We start from the raw sequence: 19413 nt of genomic DNA, 5'->3' as shown, positions 1-19413 counted from the left end.
CCTATGGGGAGCTAGGTAATCGATAAGAAAGGTGTTTCCCCACAGGTGATGGCAATCATACATTACCAGGGAAGTCCAGGAACAGAACATTTCCCCCCCACCCCTCACAGAGAGGGTCAGGTAGACAAGCATGAAATGTATCCAGCCTTGAAAATAAACGAGTACAACACAAGTTAAACAGATTATTTTATCACACACATGGTGGTCTCTGCCAAATTTAACCACAGACTAATAAAATAGTATTCGGACAGTTATTCAAGTCCTTCAGATCCATCAGATAACAGTCATTGAGACAAACTGGGAGATATGTACAAAGGAAATTGAAACATTGTATCCGAAGGTTCTCAAAGTTGGACCCCACACAGTGCATGTTTTGCAGGTCTCCTCACAGAATCAAGTGACATTGGGGCAGATGTATTAAGCCTTAATAAGAGATAAATGCAAGTGTGATAAGGAGAGATAAACGTCCAGGATTAGCTCCACCTGGGGATCTTTTAAAATGTCCCAGTCAGTAATGATTGCACCTGTCGGGTGACCTGGAAAAAGTGAACTTTGTGAGAACCGAGTTTGAGAACCACTGATTGTATCTATTTTTTAGCCAGTATGATGTAATATGGGCGGGGGCTGTGTGAGACTCCGCCCACTGACTGTATAAAAGCCAGGCAGCAGAGTCAGTACAGCTCAGAGAGCAGAAAGCACTACAGCTGAGGGAGTGCCTGTGTCTTGCTTCAACAGTGCTTGAACGGAACAGGACCCTTTCCCAAGCTTCTTACCACCTCGCACACCGCAGACCACATTTCCAGCCTCATCCTTGTGTAACACCTGAAGCTGCCATCATGAGCTCCCAGATCCGCCAGAATTATCATCAGTACAGTGAGGCTGGTGTCAACCGCATCGTTAACCTGGAGTTCCAGGCGTTCTATGTCTACCAGTCACTGGTGAGTGCTCAGTCATCTAGTGCAGCAGTCTCTGGGGATCTTCTATCCCATGTCCTCTCCTGCTAAAGGCAGGTTGCACATGCTTAGACTTGTAGTTCCTCCAGGTTAGTATATTCTTGCCCCACTGGTATTCTGCTGCATATATACCAGCTGCTCAGTTCCTAACTTCTAGCTGCAGAGCTGTCAGTGAGGTCCTGCTGCTCCCATACAGAGCTCTGGGGGCTGCTTCTCCTGGGGAGGCTTCTGTTCTTCTCCCAGCCCTGGCTATGAGCTTGGTGGTCAGGGCAGGCACAGAGAGTGAGTGGGGTCATAGCAGCTCAGGGTTTCTGCTTATGGGGTTCATGTTGCTGTCTTGCATGACTATGGGGGACAGAGCCGGCCCTAGCCTAAATGACACCCTAGGCAAGATTTTGGCTGGTGCCCCCTAGCACCGCCACTGGTTCCGCCTCTGACCCTGCTCCCCTTTCCCAGCACCATCAACCCTCATCATAGCAGTCATCATTTTGGTTCTCCTACCAGCAATATTTTAAATAGAAACAGTGCACACATTTGGTGCGCAGCCCAAACAGGGGTGTGTTCTTGCTGGGAAGGGGCATGGCCACCCAATAGTACCCCCAATTCACATTCTGCCACACAGTAGTGCAACTTTATTCACATATCATGCAATGGTGTCCCTTATTCACATTACATCACACAGTAGTACCACTTTACCTTATGTACATTACTCCTCACATTATACCCTAAGAAAAAAAGGTACTCTTTACCTAGAACGGCGCCCACGATTGAAATCGCGGGCATCGGGGGTAAAATCGCGGTAATCGCGGGCATCGCGGGTAAATCGCGGGTACATCAAAATCGGGTACCCGTGATTACCGCGATTTTCCCATAGGGAACAATGTTAAAAAGGAAGATTGACCGCGATTTTAGCGTTAAATGCCTCAATGCCCGCGATTTTCCCATAGGAATCAATGTTAAATGGGCCACAGAGCCCTAATAGTCCCCCTGAAGTCTTAAATGGCCCCCAAAATTTTTAACGCCACCCCACGATCAACGCGAACCCGAAGCGTGGCGAGCGCAGCGAGCCCGCGAGGGGCGGCGGTACGCGTCCTCCGACCTTTTCATGCCCTACTATCCACGTCGGCGTGGAGTTGAGAATAGAATAGTGTGGCGAGCGCAGCGAGCCACCGAGCCCGAAGCGTGGCGAGCGGACGCGGATACCTTCACAGTTATACGCGTCCCCTCGCGGGCTTCACAGGTGTCCGCGTGGCCACGGACACCTGTGAAGCCCGCGAGGGGACGCGTTTACCTGTGAAGGTATCCGCGTCCCCTCGCGGGGCTCGCTGCGCTCGCCACGCTTCGGGCTCGGTGGCTCGCTGCGCTCGCCACACTATTCTATTCTCAACTCCACGCCGACGTGGATAGTAGGGCATGAAAAGGTCGGAGGACGCGTACCGCCGCCCCTCGCGGGCTCGCCACGCTTCGGGTTGACGTGGATCGTGGGGTGACGTTAAAAATTGGGGGGGCCATTTAAGGGTTAATGGGCTCTGTGGCCCATTTAACATTGATTCCTATGGCCAAATCGGGTCCATTGAGCCATTTAACAGTAAAATCGGGTCCATCGCGGGCATTTAACATTGATTCCTATGGGAAATCGGGAGCATCGCGTCGCGGGTACATTTATGGCCGGCCGCGACGCGACCGACACGATTTTTCATGTTTAACATGGGTTTCAATGGGAAAATCGCGGGCGTCGGTCGCGTCGCGGGCAGACATAAATGTACCCGCGATGCCCGCGACGGGCGCCGTTCTAGGTAAAGAGTACCGAAAAAAATCCTGAGAAAATATTGTATTTTAAGCACCTCCATGGCCACACTGCAACCCAGCACAAAGCAGTGTGTGCTGGGCAGAGGAGAACTGCAGCTGCTGCTGTCACTTAAGGGGAGGAGACCCCGGGGCCCTTCCATCAGACTTTGGCCTGGGTAATTTGTACCCCCTACCCAGGGCCGGTGCTAGGGTGTCCGGCGCCCTCCTGCAAACCATACATTTTGCGCCCTTTCACATTGCCATTGCAACAAGCTGCAGCCCGATTGTGGGAGTGTATGCAACATGCGATCCTATGGAGGATCTCGGGTGCATGTACATGTATGCATACACCATCTTAGTGCTGTGTCCGCAAAATGTTGCAGGCACTAAAGGTGCCCATACACGCTGCGAGAATCACATACGTTATCGGCTAGATCGCATCGAATGGCATGCATGCAATGTGTGTGCAATGCGATCTGAAAGCAGTGAAAAAAGTATGTGCAGCACTTGTGACTGAGGGGAAAAGGAGGGGAGAGAAGGAGGAGATGGAGATAGAGGGGGCGGAGTGTTGAGGACTGGCAGCGGCACTGGCACAGCACACTGAGAAGAGGGAAGGAAGGGGGGGCGGTGCTGCTGCCTGTTCGTCATTTGATTGACAGCTGACAGGTGCAGGGAGCAATGGGTAGGGGGCGGATCCGGACATGATGTCATCCAGGCATTCACAGAAAGTATCCGTGAGGAAGAGGGGGCAGGTCGCAGGAGGAGGACAGTGTGTGCACGGTGCAGGGAGCTGCTCAGCCTCTCCATTCTGCCGCCCGTTGTCAGACAGGCGCTGCGGGCGGCGTGCAGGAGGCAGTGACAGTGAGGGCTGAGGCAGCTTTAGCAGACCAGGGAGGGAGACAGCGCCTTTTCAGCATGGCGCCTCCCTGCTTTGCAGGAGCTGCTGAGTGGGTAGCGCCGGCCCTGCCCCTACCCCTTTCTCTCGGCACCCCTGATAATACCACACAGTAATGCCCCTTACACATAACACACATTATTAATGTCCTTATAACCATAATGCCCCTTACACATTATGCCAACCTTTATTAATGCCCTTCAGACACACATATGTTGCACATTATTAATGCCCTTATACACGGCACACATAATGCCCATTACACATGTTGCACATTATTATTGCCCTTATACACGACACACATAATGCTTGTTACACATATGCCGAACACTATTGCACAACCAACCCACCCGCAGAGAGCACTCACATAGCCGCTAACACTGTGACCTCTGCCTCTGCTTGGATACAGATGTTTCCTCATACATATTGCCTGAATAGGCCATGCAGCTCCTGGCCAGTTCTGCTAACGTTCGCTGCCTTTTTTTGCTGAAAATTTGTCTTATTTGCATTGTTATGACAAGGAGCTTCCGATGATTAAAATGATGTGGCATGCCTATATTCTGTGTGTGGCTGTACCTGCATACGGAATGCTATGTTACAATGATTTCCATGAATACACTATTTCATATGCAGATACAGCCTCACTCACACACAGAATATAGGCATGCTGCATATCATTTTAATCAGCAGAAGCTGCTGATGTCCCTAAGCATTCCAAATGCCCTAGGCAATTGCCTAGTTTGCCTATGCCTAAGGCCGGCTCTGATGGGGGAAGTGGCTGCTATGATCAGCAGGTTATATGTATACTGGGTATGGGTCATAGGGTTGATGTACCTTAGGCTGACTGTGACGCCTGAAATAGGTTGACACAAGCATTAGGTCAACAATGGGAAGGTTGACAGTCAAAAGTCGACATGCATTCGGCACGCTACTATATTCTCCGCCACAACGTAGTGGATGGTAGGGCATGAAATACTGTCTGTCGGCTCAAAAAAAACATACTCGTGTTGACACTTTTGACTGTTTACCTTCCCATTGTTGACCTACTGCTGTCTGTTCTGCTGGTATATTTGCCCATGTTCCTGTGTTTTCCTATAGACTGCACCTTCTAGTGTTGCATGCCTTGGCTACTGCTGTGTGAGGCGCACTTTACTGTTCCCAATCAAAGTTCACATGGATGGGGAAAAGTGTGAAATCCAAGAAACGTGAGATTCATGTGGACTTATGGGCCCCATACATCAGCAATCACAATTTATGGATTTCCAGATACAGGGATTTTTTGGCCAGATAAATGGATTTTACAATCTATCTGACTTTGACCACACATTACAGATTTATTTCAGTGATCGGCAGATTCGGTACTTATGTATTATCTGGGCTCCCATGTTAAATGCACCCGATTTTTTTTTTTTTTCATACCCCTACTATCCAACTACGCATGGAGCTGATTTTATATAGTGTGGCGAGCGCAGCGAGCCCCGCAAGGGGACGCGGTCTCATAAGAAAAACGGGAGCCCAGATATTACATAAGTACCGCAGATTTTTCCATCTAAAGATTGCATCTTCATATCTGGAAATTGCCCAATCGATTGCTGTTCATAATGTAAATAGATGAAGACGAATTGGGAATGCCCACACATATAAAAAATCTGCAGATAACATGTTTAAAAACCTGATTAAGCAATCGATTGGCGATTTTGATTGGGATTGCCAAAAGGGGGAGCCCACACATCTAAAATTAATTGTGGCAATCCTCTCCATATCTGAAAATTGTCACAATTAATTGCTGATGTATGGGGCCCTTTAGACCAGGCTTTCCCAACCACGGTCCTCAAGGCACACCAACAGTGCAGGTTTTAGTGATATCCAGGCTTCAGCACAGATGGTTTAATCAGAATCCCTCAGGTACTAATTAAGTCACCTGTGCTCAAGCCTGGATATCTACAAAACCTGCACTGTTGGTGTGCTTTGAGGACCGTGGTTGGGAAAGCCTGACTTATACACTAAATGTATTAAGCAAACACTCTTAAGTCACCATAAGTGATTCTGGGGCAGAGTTGATGAAGGCAGCAGCTAATTGGCCTCTGACTGTCATTTTTTAAACCCAGTCTGTAACTTAAGTTAGGAGCTGATTGTAGGGTTACCACCTAGTCCCTTTAATTCCGGACACATATTAAGCTGATTGGCTGGTGAGTTATCCCCTGGCTACTTTCACATCACCAGGCTTAATCTGCCTTTTTTTTTTTTAATTTTTTTTTTTTTTTTTAGGATGCAATAAACCAAATCTGGTTGCTATGGGTAACATCACCTCTGCTCATTTTTAGAAGCTTTAGTAAAGTTATCCCTCCTGATTCTGGTTTCTCAGGGGTAGGTTTATGAATCCTGCTGTAAGGAACATTATGGGCACAGGTTTGCTTCATAACTTTATCGTGGTGAAGAGAACCTGACTTTCAACCGACTCTATTAATGTTTGTGTGCACGTTATGGGAGTGCGTTATCCCCTCCTGCCCGGGGATACGCCTGTAGGCGTCCGGCGGCGTCTTCTGCGCATGCGCCGGATACCTTGGTCTCGTGCTGTGTACCCGGCGCATGCGCAGTTTTCTGCTTGCTTGTCTCCGGCGTCTTCAAATTCAAACTGCGCATGTGCCGGGTAATGTTCGCCGGGGATGCTGTGTACCCGGCGCATGCGCAGTTTGAATTTGAAGATGCCGGAGACCAGCAAGCGCGAGTAACATCAGAAGAGACCTGCAGCGCCAGAAAATTCTGTCCATAAGGACAGCACCTCAGAGACGCACGAAGGGCACATAAGGAAGAATCATAAATTAGGTATGGCTAATGCGCGCTGTACTAAAACTAGTACATGCGCTAAGTCCCCACCCCGAACCGCTGCTGTTAAAGTACCCGCACAGCGAGGTTGATAGATCAGGGGACGCGCTATCCCCTGCTTTAGCGCACAGGGATAGCGCATATACCCCACTTCACCTAATGATAAATCTACCCCTCAGTGAGGATACTCCACATTTAGCTCCACCCTTTCGCTGCAGACACACAGATTGTGGGTGGTTTCCTATATTGTGGGAGGGGCCTAATGTCAAGCCCATTCTACCCCAATTCCTGCAGTGTCTCCTCCGCTTGCATCTCCCAGAGAGGAAACTTAAGGTGCGTACACACGCTGAGCGTCCATATTGCCTGCGAGGGGAGTGTGCACCGGCGATATATCGCTGGGTGCACGCTCCCGTTTTTACCCCCGTAGTGATCGCTGGTCGCAGGAACATGCTCCTGTGACCAGCTGATTTTCACTGCCGGGCTCCCCCAGCAGTTTCTTTTGCATCGGCGACCATCTCTGCAAACGGGACACAGCGATATATCCCCCCGTGTGTACGGGGCTTAACAAAGCCAGTAAGATCCTCACACTAATCTGGATGTTGCCTTAGTCCAGGCATGTCCAAACTGTGGCCCTCCAGCTGTTGTGAAACAAAGTCCCAGCATCCCTTACCACAGTTTTAGCATTCCCTAATAGCAAAACTGTTGCAAGGCATGATGGGACTTGTAGTTTCACAACAGCTGGAGGGCTATAGTTTGGCCATATCTATAACCTTCCTCCACTTACATAGTGTCTTCCTCCTCTACTTCAGGGGTTCTACTTTGACCGCGATGATGTGGCTTTGGCCAAGTTCTCAAAGTTCTTCCGTGAGCAGTCTGAGAGGAAGCAAGAGCAGGCGGAACACTTCTTGAAGTTCCAGAACAAACGTGGAGGACGTGTAGTGCTTCAGGATATCAAGGTAAGGCCCCGTCTTGGGAGCACAGTGTATTGGGTCTAATGGAGTAACTGAAATAAAAAGAGAACCATCCTTTTTGAGCACAAGTCCTTAGTGTGGGCTGGTGACTTCTGTCAGTTATTCATGGAAACTGGTAGTGGGCAAGGGACGGCCTGTGGCTCTCCAGGTGTTGCAAAACCACAAGCCCCAGAAACAGGGGCGTAACTAGATGTTCATAGGCCCCATAGCAAACGTTTGTAATGGCCCCTATTTCCCAGCCAATACTGATAAATGTATATAGCACATCTAACTTACAGAGGGAAGATGGGGGGGGGGGGAGGGGAGGGAGAGAGAGAGAGGGAGACACAAATCTCTGGGTCGGGGAAGGATGGGACTTCCAGGTTCGCTACACCTGGAGAGATGCTGTCGAAGCCTACATTAGTATCTGGTGGCATGTCTGCTGTCCTCTGGCAACTGATAGGTTGAACATTAGCACATTGGAGAGATGGTCAACAGTGTGTGGCTTATAATATTTCTTTTTGTTAGAAACCAGATGCTGATGAGTGGGGGAATGGAACCAATGCTATAGAATCTGCCTTGAAGCTGGAGAAGAGCATCAACCAGGCCCTGCTGGACCTGCACAAGATTGCTACAGACTATGCTGACCCTCATGTAAGTTCAGTACTGAATCAGTCTCCGTGTATAAACCAAACGTCTCTGATCAGAAATGAGAAATAAAATGCTTCTACTGTATACAGAGTATCAGTGTTGCCCTTGTATGGGGCCTTCATCTCCAGGAGGTCAGGTAACGATCACCAGGGTCTTCTTGCTAATTCCTTTCCCTGTCTATTCACACCTAATAATGGCAGCTGTGTAGCGCAGGTGGATGCTGGGTATGCAGCTGTCTGAACACACCTGGGGCACCTTGTAATGTAATCCTACCATAGAGAAACGTGCTGGATGCTTTACTCTGCACAACATAAGATTACCGCTGGGGTGAGTTCTGTACTAGCCCAAAATTAGAGGCCCTAGGTTAAGACTGCCAGCATGCTTTTTCTTACAGCAGGGGTGGGGAACCTTCAGCCCTCCAGCTGTTGAACTACACATCCCAGCATGCCCTGCAACAAATTTTTAGCATGGCCAAATAGCAAAACTGTAGCAGGGCATGCTGGGATGTGTAGCTCAACAGCTGAATGTTCCCCCATCCCTGTCTTAAACTATAGTAACACTACATGGGGCAGTCTTACTATTTGGTGGTCAGGTGTGTTGCATTACCTAATTCGGTGGCTCTCAACCTTGGGCCTCGCGTACCTCCGCCAGTGCACGTTTTCCAGGTCACCCGGCAGGTGCACTCATTATTCACTGACACATTTGAAAAGATCCACAGGTGGAGCTAATTACTTCACTTGTGATTCTGAGACCTGGAAAATGTGCACTTGAGTACCGAGGTTGAGAATCGCTGACCTACCTAATATGCTATATCCTGATGTCTGGCGCTGTGATATTCTCTGACCTGCTGCTATCTCCCCCCTGACAGATGTGTGACTTCCTGGAGACTGAATACCTGGAGAAGGAGGTGAAGCTGATGAAGAAGCTGGCAGACCACCTCACTAACCTCCAGCGTGTGAATGCTGCCGAGGGGGGCTTGGGAGAATACCTGTTTGACAAGCTGACCCTGGGGGAGGACAGTGATTGAGCATGTTCCTTTCCGGCCTGTGGCAGATGAATGACGCCCTGAGCCAACGCAACACTTCTGGGGATGGGGTCTCTGGTGTGTGTGGGACTTGCTTGCTCTGATAATAAAATCAATGACTAGCAGCACACTGGTCGTCTGCGTCCTCGTTAAGAATATGACTTGATCTTGTGCAAATGTGATAACTAGAAGCTATAACAGCTGTTATTGGACACCCTGCATAGGTGACCTAAAATGTAATCCTTGTTCCAGTGCATGCGGGTTTGGTTTGAACACACATGTTGGTGCAGACCTGTAAGTACAGACAATGTAGATGCATCGCTTTTGGTTGTTTGATCTAACAAACCTTGTGGGGAGCAGAGTGAGTAATGGGCTATGGCTGGGGGCCATGGGCGCAGAGTGAGTAATGGGCTATGGCTGGGGGCCACGGGCGCAGATTCATACTCAGGCAGGGTCTGACCTAGGAAAGCAGTTATCTCGGGAAGGTGGTAGTGAGACCTAATTACCAGGGAGGACGGGAAAACAGGTTTGGTATCGGTTGCTATGTTTCAGTAGTAATGGCATAGCCATGGTCACTGAGCATTTGTTCTATAGCCGTGTTGGATAACACCATATACTACAAGGGGTATATCTGCACTTTCCTGCGTATCTCTGGTCATTTCAATCGATAACCCAGATTCTCAGAACAACCGGAGTATCACTTATCCCATAATGTTTCCTAGTGCAGTCGCGTGCTCATGTGTCACTCAGACCTGGCTGGAGCTGCAAAATAGCCTCATTACTCCCCAACCCCCATATGAGCCATTAAATCCTATATGTACCCCGGGCCTCCCATTCATGCTCACACAGCAGTGGCGCACGTAGGGGGGTTTGAGTACCACACACGCACCGGCCCTGGGGAACCGGAGATATCTGACTTCAAAGCAGTGGTCCCCATCCAAGCCTGTTAATTGCTCTTCCCAGTCAGATATTTCAGGTTCTGTTTGACTTAGGGGCACATTTATCAAGTAATATTTGTGGCTAAATCCCTGAAACCGCCCGTTTTCAGGGGTTAACCGCAAATATTAAGTATCACCTAAATGTATTAAAGGGGGACTGCAGCAGGAATCTCTGATCCCTGCAGCGCCGCCATGCTGGTTTTTATGGGGGGGTGTGAAGCTGCCCGATGTATCAACATCGGGCAGCCTGGCTTCGCACCCCTGGGCTATTGCCATTCTGATATGATGATAGCCCATTGTAGCCTATGGCTACACATTGCACTGCCCAAGAGGTTGCGGGGGGTCAGCGCGTAATCGCGCATGCGCAGATTTCCCGGCTCTGGGCATCGCAGGGACAGGCTCCTTTCGGAGCCCTGTCCCTGCTCCCTCAAACTTGATACGTTCAGGTGATATGATCGCATTTTCCAATGTGATCCTGGGCGGTAATATTCCGCCCAGATCGCATTGTGAATGCGATCTTAATAAATATACCCCTTAGAGTTTTTCTGAGAGGATATTCCAAAAGCTGGGACTCTCCCCCTTTGATGGACACTAGTAACTTGTCTCTACTGTGCCCAGAACCAGAGATATTAGCCTTCCAGCAGCTGGTTACTGCTCCAGCTCCACACACCTGGTATGTAGTTTTATATACTCGTTGGCAGATTGCTCTGCCTCCTGAACTCTGATCCCCTAGTCCCCAATACCATTTGGTAGGTGGGATTCTCTAGTTTTTAATTCCATTAAAAGCTAAGCAATCTAGTTCCGGGAACTGGAGATATCTGCAGTCAAGCAAGCTGTCCTCCCACCAGAAAATTATGAATAATAAGCCCACTCCACTATACAACCCTCCTCTGCATATTAAATATCCTCTACCACCCTGGAAGTTATGTATCAGGGCCCCTTCATTCAGCCCAATGCCCCCTTCTCCCACCTCATCTCCCACCATCTGTGCAGTAAAGGGGTAATTTGTGGAAATTACTGATCCAGGTACCACCCGCGGGACATCAAAGCTTCCGCTCATAGCAGCCCCCACCAATACCGCTGGAGGATAAGTAGGGGCCCCAATAAATTGCTATGCCCAGGGGTCTACACTGCTGTTATGTATGTGTGTATATATATATATATATTTATATACATTTGTTCTATCTATAATACTTTAATTGACCTGGCATTTACTGGGTCACCAAAGTGTCCATCTCCGTGCTTTGCTCCGCCCCTCTCTGGAAACCACCTTCTGAAAATCCTGCGTTTGCCCCTGCACGGGAAGGACTTTAAGAGCCTAGAACACACCACCTGACTGACAACAATCTGAGCCCTGCCCCATTGCGGTGTAATACCATAATTAGTAACTCCCATCTGGATTTGCAGTATTAAGTAATCAGGGGGTGGGGCCAAATGTCACACTTGTCCTGCCCCACCCATAACAAGTGCTGCTGCATTTCATCTTTGATATGTGTATGTTGAATGTTCATATACATAAACCAGGCCTAGTTAACATGTGGCTCTACAGCTGTTGTGATACTACATATCCCAGCATGCTTTGCCACAACTTTAGCATTTCCTAATGGCATAACCTGGCAATGCAGGTCGTAGTTACACAACAGCTGGAGAGCCACAGGCCTGACATATAACAGTATGGATGGTCTAATAGTTACAGCTACCATGATAACCGCAGTGTGATTTACCCAGACATCCTGAGTAACCTGTGTGTTAATGAGACTTTTGTTGGTCTCACTGATGTTTTGGATGCAGCAGTGTACCAGAAGTCTGTGCATCTTCTGTAATCTGGCTGGCATGTGCGAACAGGACTGTCAATCACTAAGACATACCTCCCAACTTTTGTAGCGCAGCAGGCGGGACGCTGCTGCTGGGTGCCGGAGGCGTGCCAATTTTTTCGGGGGTGTGGCCTAATTTGGGGGCGTGGCCTATACTCGCGGCTCCCCCGCGAGGCCATGCCCCCATTTTGCCGCTATGGGGGCATGACCCAGAGGCTCTATGAGCCTCTAGCCATGCCCCCTGGCTGCGGGAATAGACGCTGTGCGCATGCGAACAGCGTTTATTCCCCGCTGCTTAGCAGCTGACAGGGGGGACTCCCAACAGCCCCCCACACCGCGGGACACTGCCGCCCGCGGGTGGGACAGCGGGACAGGCCCTGACAATCGGGACTGTCCCGATAAATTCGGGACTGTTGGGAGGGATGACTAAGAACCTGTCAGACATTGCGCCCTACACCACAGGACTGGATCACGCACCCACAGAACGGGTCCTACACATGGTGAAGCACCATTAACCGGTACTTTGTGTATCAGGGAGCAGATCCTACGGGACCTGAATTAGGGACATTATGCACCTGCACCCCAGCAGTGTAACTACACAGTGTGATAGTCGGCAGCTGCTGCCTCTGATCAGAGACAGGAAATACCGATAAGTACAGACAGGAGGAACAATGGGGGACAAGGCCCAACTAATGTCCTGAGTGGTTCTGTAGCATGCTGAGACTTGTAGTTCCAGAATTGCTGTGGACACACAGGTTACCCATAATGTAAAGTTGTGCATAAGACCGATGGAGGTTTTCTGGTCCCTAAACCTTCTATCGGACGAGGGGTGTCATGGGTGCAGGTCACTTACCCTTATACTGTAATGGAATAAAGACACAGAGACGTAGATTTGGCAGAGAAGCGTCAGCTGTTTATTAATATACAATTACTGATATATAGGAGGATCTGCCAAAAGAAAAAAATGCTACTAATTGTATTGGCAACTCAGCTAAAGTGGCCTCAACAAACATGAAGACACAGAGGGGAATATGGTGGGGGGGGGGGGGAACACAAGTGAACTCGGCAAGAGGTAAAATAAAAACCTGCTGAGGGACAGACCTAGAACCAAATTGTGTAATTGTAAATAGCCAAATTAGTCCGTCAGTACAGGCAAAAATTGTAAATCCCTCAAGACTCCCATTGCCAACAATGGCGAGTAGCTAATCTCCGAGTAGGATGGACAGGGGAACAGACAAGACAAACACAGGACAAACAACATTGGACATGACCAGTGGCGGATGTTACCTATGGGTTACAGGACTGCAGCCCCCCCAGGTAAATTCCACCACTGTGCTCTGACAAGTGGAGCCAGATGCAGCCTGTGAGACTGTACTGGAAGGTAGGGTTTGAGGACTGCGCTGTCCGGATATGTGTGTTTGCAGCTGAGTAGGAGGTGTAACTGCAAATTACCTCGAAGGATTCTACACAGGAAAGATGGGGTATACTCTGCGCAAAACTCACATATATTCTATCTACAAAGAAAAAAACTCTTCGAGTTTATGTTAAAGGAATATCCTGACGAAGCCGTGAGGCGAAACTAGTCGATCTGAAGGACGTTGGATCCCAAACAGTGCTGTGCTGGACACCACACACCACTAACCTGGGAAAGTCTGCCGGCAGACCCTCAACCACTGCAGTACTCCTGGTAAGCACCACATTTGGATTACAAGTTGCACCATTTCAGTGCAAAGACACAGAAGTGCATTTAACTATTTGGAATCCGGAGCAAACCATACATAACATTGCTTAAACTTTTAAAAGGACATATCCCCTTTATATGTTAAATGTAAGTTTGTCTTGTTTTGTTATACCATCCCCATGTGTATACCGGTATTAGCGTAAATAATTTTTATATGTGTATTTTTACACTGCATTTAATTGTACCTTATTCTTTTATTTTATTTTTATTTTATCATATGAATATACATTGAATAAACTATATATTCCTTTAACATAAACTCAAAGAGTTTTTTTCTTTGTAGATAGAATATATGTGAGTTTTGCGCAGAGTATACCCCATCTTTCCTGTGAGACTGTACTGGCTGCACTGTGACTGGTAGTGACTTCCTATTGGAAGTCCCACCTGCCAGTCACCCAAGGCAGTCCCATTGGGAGGGGTTCCCTCCCTCCGGGATGCCTCCATTGGCTGCTTTGGCTGCAGCCCATAAAATCCAGGGTATGTGTAGGGATGGCCATCGGCACATCCCCCATCGATGGTTGCCATCGATGGCTTCTAGAGCAGGAACCATCGATGGCTATAAACCATTCTACCTCACACCATCAATGGTTCCTACCATCACTTAGCGCGCATGTGCAGAGCAACGGGATGGGTTGCTGCGGGCGCATGCGCAGAAGAAACTTTAGCCATCAATTCAGTTTAAGTTTCTTTTGCACATGCGCGCACCTCCCGGTGGGCTGCCCGCTGGACGCAATGATGCTGCGCACGCAGTGCGCATACGCCCCCAACTTTTACCATCGGAAGCCATCCATCGATGGCATATAACTATTTGACCATCCACTATCGATGCCCAAAACATCGAGCACTAGGTCCCAACCCTCGATGTTTTGGGAACATCGATAGTCAATGGCCATCCCTAGGTATGTGCATGTGTAGTACCAAGGACGATACTGCACAAGCGCCTGTCCCATGACCACAGCGGGCACCAGTGGGGGCAGTGGAGGGGGCTGGCATCACGGCCAGTGGCAGCCCCCATCCAGCACGGAGCCCCCGCTGGACATGACGCACCAGTAACAGACTGAAAGATGAACACAAATCTGTAACTACTAGTTACAGCACCGGCCTAATATAACGTGTGTAACTGGCCGATCTCCATCAGCCCAAGGCCTTAGGGGGTACATTTACTAACATGGGCGTTCTATTGAAGATGAGATGTTGCCCACAGCAACCAATCAGATTTATGGTCTATGGAAAAATGCGGTAAAAACCCTGTTAACGTGGTTTTTACCAGATTTTGATATGCAGAAAACCAGCACCAGCGGCCTCAATCCCTCATCCCGCCCTCAATCTATTATCTTCTACATGGTGCTAAATAAATAACAATTGGAATCTGATTGGTTGCTATGGGCAACACCCCATCTTGAATAAAACTCCCATCTAAATTTACCTCTAATTTCTGGAACCGAAAAACCTGCTGCTGCTGCTGCTGTAGTAGCTGCGTTACTCTGGAGACATTGCGCTCTGACATCCCGAGACGAGAAGCCGACACTCAAAACGCAATGCTTAAGAACCACCCAAACTGATACTTTGTGAGCGGAGTCCAGTCCATATGCATGAGCCATGACCCAGGATGGAACATCCGCACCCAAAGACACATGGCATGGGCAACCGGGCAAATCCACTTATCCCTTGATGGCACCACCAATATTCACCTTCACCTACCCCTACCAGCCTGATCTTCAACATATTCTACAGAGGACCGACATCGGATAGGACAGTGATGGCTAACCTTGACACTCCAGCTTGACACTGGCCCACCTGTCCCCTTATGCAGGACAGTGTGTTATACTCAGGGAACAGGCCCCGGAGTAGGCTGTTCCACCTCACCCCTTGTTAAGCAGAGATTGCCCTATCACTACCTCCGCATCAGCCATTCATTGAGGCGGGCCTTTCACCCTCAGTCGCAGCCCAACAGACCCTGGAATACAAAGGGGCTTTACACGCCTGGCCAAAGAGAGGCCATTGAGAGGCCTCATTGTTGTTAGAGAGTATCAGCAGGATCTTTGACCCCATCGCAGGGTTCATTGTAGAGCAAGACTTTCTTACTAACAGTCCCGGCGCATTTATTACAAGGAGCTGCCCCAGGTAACGGGAGTTCGCTTGTCCCTCCTCAGAGGTTGTTGCTCAGTTTAAGTCACCTTGGAAGACCATTGCATCCTCCGCAGAGAGTCACCCTATATAACGGGGACTTGCCTGTACCTCTTTAAAAAGGGGACTGTTAATTCCTTCTGGCCAGAATCAGTAGTGTGCACACTAAGGCAGGGCCCACCCTTCCCCTAAGGATTTATCTTCATGGGACCTTTACTTGAACTCAGTGACTGTGTATTGTAGCTGGGACTACAGTGTCAACATAGCACCACCTGGCGGACATTAAGAGGTGCTGCAATCTATTTACAGTAGCGTGGCTAAATGCTAGTCCTATTTTTCTTGACATCATTTTTCTCAGAGTGTCTTCTTTAATTACGTCCTATGGTAATATCTTTCTGAAGTCATGCGGGGCGGGTCCGTGCGGGGCGGCGGTGGGTCGGTGCAGGGCGGTGGGGAGTCACATTAGAAGCCCATAGGCTTCTATGGGGCATTGCCAGATCTTTCTGGCGATGCCCCCGCCACGGTGACCCGGGGGGGATGCTTAGTGCATCCCAAAATGCAGTAAAAACCCAGATAACGGGTTGTTTTTTTACCGCATTTTTAGTTTAGAGAATCTCCCCCATAGTCTGGGCTGCTGCCTCACCCCTAGGGGGGATTCAATATGAAACCCCAGCGGTCGGAATCCCAGTGGTCGAAATACCGATGCCGGAATCCCGACTGCCGAAATGCTGACAAGGGGAGACCATGGATCACCCCCCGTTGGGGGCTCGCTGCGCTCGCCACGCAGTGGGCCCGGTGCATCGCTACGCTCGGCACACTATTTTATTCTCCCTCTATGGATGTCGTGGACCCCCATAGAGGGAGAAAGTGCCGGCATTGCGGAGGTCGGGATTGTGGCGGTTGGGATTTCTGAGTCGGTATTTTGACCGTCGGGATTCCGGCCACCGGGATTTTGACTCCATCCGCCTAGGGGTGCTAGGAGTGTACTACCCCCACAGTGTTTGTTCCCAGATTGTAAATAATATGTGTACCAAGTTTGGTGTAAATTGCTCCAATCATTCCAGTTATGCAGTCTGTTGAAATACTCTGTGCTGCTGCCTCACCCCCTAGGGGTGCTAGGGGTGTCTTACCCCACAGTGTTCCCAGATAGGAAGTAATAGGTGTACAAAGTTTGGTGTAAATTGCTGCAGTCATTCCAGAGTTATGCTGGAACATACATAGGAGCAAAAATGGTGGTTTATAATTATTAAAACATTAACAGGAATTAATTTTGATTTGCAATGTTGTGTTGCCTCAGCGGTGTTTTAATACACTCATTTGTAAAATGTCACAATGGGGGTTATTTTGGTTCACTCTTTCTGACAAATTCCTTCTTAGATGGACAAAACCATGTGCACTGCAGGTGGGGCAGATGTTACTTGTGCAGAGAGAATTAGATATGGGTGGGCGTTTTCTTCAAAGCGAGATCTATATTGCAGTGTAAAAATAAAGCAGCCAGTATTTTCCCTACACAGAAACAAAATAACTCACCCAAATCTAATTCTCTCTGCACATTTTACATTTGCCCCCCCCGGCAGTGCACATGGTTTTGTCCATCTAAGAAGGATTTTGTCAGAAAGAGTGAACTAGAATAAGGCCCAATGTTCCCTTGTAAATTGTGGATTTGTATGGGAAGACAGAAGGACAGACACATTTTTGCTTTTATATATTAGACTGTATGAAAACCTGCGTTACCAATCCCAATCACTATGTGCTCAGAATCTGCCATCTGTGGCCCCCGTACATTGTACATTTTGTTTACACAATCATCTGCAAAATGCCCAATCGCCCCAGTTTATAACAGATGTATGGGGGTCACATCTCCAAATGCCGCCTGCATGCTACCAGGGCAGGCGACAGGGGGGGTCAAAGGGGACACCTGTACTGGGCCTCAAGCTTGTTAGGGGCCCCAAGGTTCTGAGGTGCTCAGGGGCTGTTAGCATAGCTGCGGCAGTGCAGTGCCTAGCAATGGTTTATAAAGGCACCCCCCTGGTTCCTGTAAGGGTACTTACTCGGACCCTCCTCCGGTATTAGTGATATTTTTTAACAATAAAAAAAATACATTCAATATGCAGTATACTAAAATGCTTTCAGTGTACCGGGCCCCAAGATTTCTGTTGCCGGCCCTGCATGCTACACAGGGTAAGGTGACATGGGAGGAGATGTATCAGTGCTTGGAGAGTGAGATTAAGCCCCAGCCAATCAGCTCCTAGCTGCCAAGTCACATGATATATTTGAAAATGGCAGTTGGGAGATGGTTAGTTGGCAGTCATTCTCTGTCCACTATATCTCTCTCCAAGCATTAGCACATACACCACTTTGGGGGCGCATCTATCATGAGTTTTAGCTATTATAAACCCAATGTGTATGATAAATGGTCATCCAGCCAATCAGCCCCAACTGCCATTTTCAGACACATGACAGGAGCTGATTGGCTGGAGCAACACTGTACACAAAACTCGCTGATAAATGGTCCCCTTTACCTCTCCCCATCTTATATCTCTCCAAGCTGTCATGAATCTCCCCCAGAGTATAAGGTAGGACATATACTAATGTGCAGCTAACTCCAACTGCCGCCCGCATGCCGCACAGGGTGAGAGGACAGAGTGGGAGATTTATCACAGCTTGTAGAAAGGTAAAACATGGAAAGATAAAGTACAAGCCAGTCAGCTCCTTATTATCATTTTGATGGCAGTTAGGGGCTGGTGGTTTGGTAATTTATCTCTCCCCAGGCTCTGACAAAATTGCCCCCTTAGTATAGAATCACTTCCCCTAACATGTCACTTACCAGGATCTTCATGACGGCTCCTCCATCTTCTCTGGTCCTGGAGGAGCCCCCTCAGCTCTCTTCTGCTCATCTCCAGATGTTAGATGCTAGAAAGGAAAATACAAAATAAAAAAATCCAGGGAAAGCACAGATTTTATTGTGCACTGTGTATCAGTATCCAAAGCCGGAAGTATCACACTAGATGCCGAAACAGTCTAGTTCGCTCTTCCAGAGGCAAGAGTTTAGCACATCAGCAACAACTGCATCAACCACTTCAACTCATCAAATGCCACTGATGGTCCAGTCTGCATGGGTTTTATACCTGTCCCAAGGATTCAAAGTGGCCAATCAGCTCTCAGCACTGCACTCAGGCGGCCATATTTGGTATTGGCATAGAGAAAACCAGCTATTGAGAATATGTATTCCCATGAATGTATTGAGTAATATACACACTTTATAATAAAGCCCCTCCCGCTACCCCATAAGCACCTCCCCTGCAGGGCCACAGATATGGACTGTGTGGCAGCAATAGTGACAGTTGGCTGGTATGTCTCATGGTAAAATCTCATCTCTGTCCCATTGCTATCACAGCTTCCCCTGATATCTGCTCCATCCCAAATCATTACTCACCAGCCTGCAGCATAGTAATACATAGGCTCCAACTGATACTGTGGTAATTTGCATAGAATTCATTTTATCTGAAATTTGCACAAATGGAGGTTAAAATGCGCCAATGAGAGGCACAGTATTAGCGTATTCAGGTATTTCTAAATGTTTTCAGAATATGTACAGTGCAGGGTGGTGTTTTTAAGGTAGTTTTTTTTATTTGGTGGGAGAACACTTACAATAACACAGGAGGGTTTCTCACACATGTAACGCCATGTTATACAGTAAGGGCAG

The 19413-nt window shown here is 48.5% G+C and overlaps 1 protein-coding gene across 1 annotated transcript; it reads left to right on the top strand.

Annotated features, from left to right (window-relative positions):
• The first annotated feature begins 665 nt into the window (after positions 1 to 665).
• On the top strand, positions 666 to 9217 carry LOC146042325 (ferritin light chain, oocyte isoform-like). Its single transcript, XM_083162299.1, has 4 exons — positions 666 to 938; positions 7272 to 7418; positions 7941 to 8066; positions 8932 to 9217. The coding sequence occupies exons 1-4, from the start codon at positions 837 to 839 to the stop codon at positions 9088 to 9090; spliced, it is 534 nt and encodes a 177-aa protein (XP_083018425.1). The 5' UTR covers positions 666 to 836; the 3' UTR covers positions 9091 to 9217.
• The last annotated feature ends 10196 nt before the right edge of the window (positions 9218 to 19413 follow it).

This window comes from Crinia signifera, chromosome 19, assembly GCF_055691185.1.
Source record: "Crinia signifera chromosome 19, ASM5569118v1, whole genome shotgun sequence".
NCBI classification, from domain to species: domain Eukaryota; kingdom Metazoa; phylum Chordata; class Amphibia; order Anura; family Myobatrachidae; genus Crinia; species Crinia signifera.
This window is presented reverse-complemented; position numbering and strand designations above follow the sequence as displayed.

Bases quoted from the DNA above. Each gene is read 5' to 3' on its own strand.
- LOC146042325 (XM_083162299.1), top strand. From the start codon at position 837: ATGAGCTCCCAGATCCGCCAGAATTATCATCAGTACAGTGAGGCTGGT. The intron at 7,419-7,940 runs GTAAGGCCCCGT...TCTTTTTGTTAG, and splicing joins TAGTGCTTCAGGATATCAAG to AAACCAGATGCTGATGAGTG. The intron at 8,067-8,931 runs GTAAGTTCAGTA...CCCCCCTGACAG, and splicing joins CAGACTATGCTGACCCTCAT to ATGTGTGACTTCCTGGAGAC.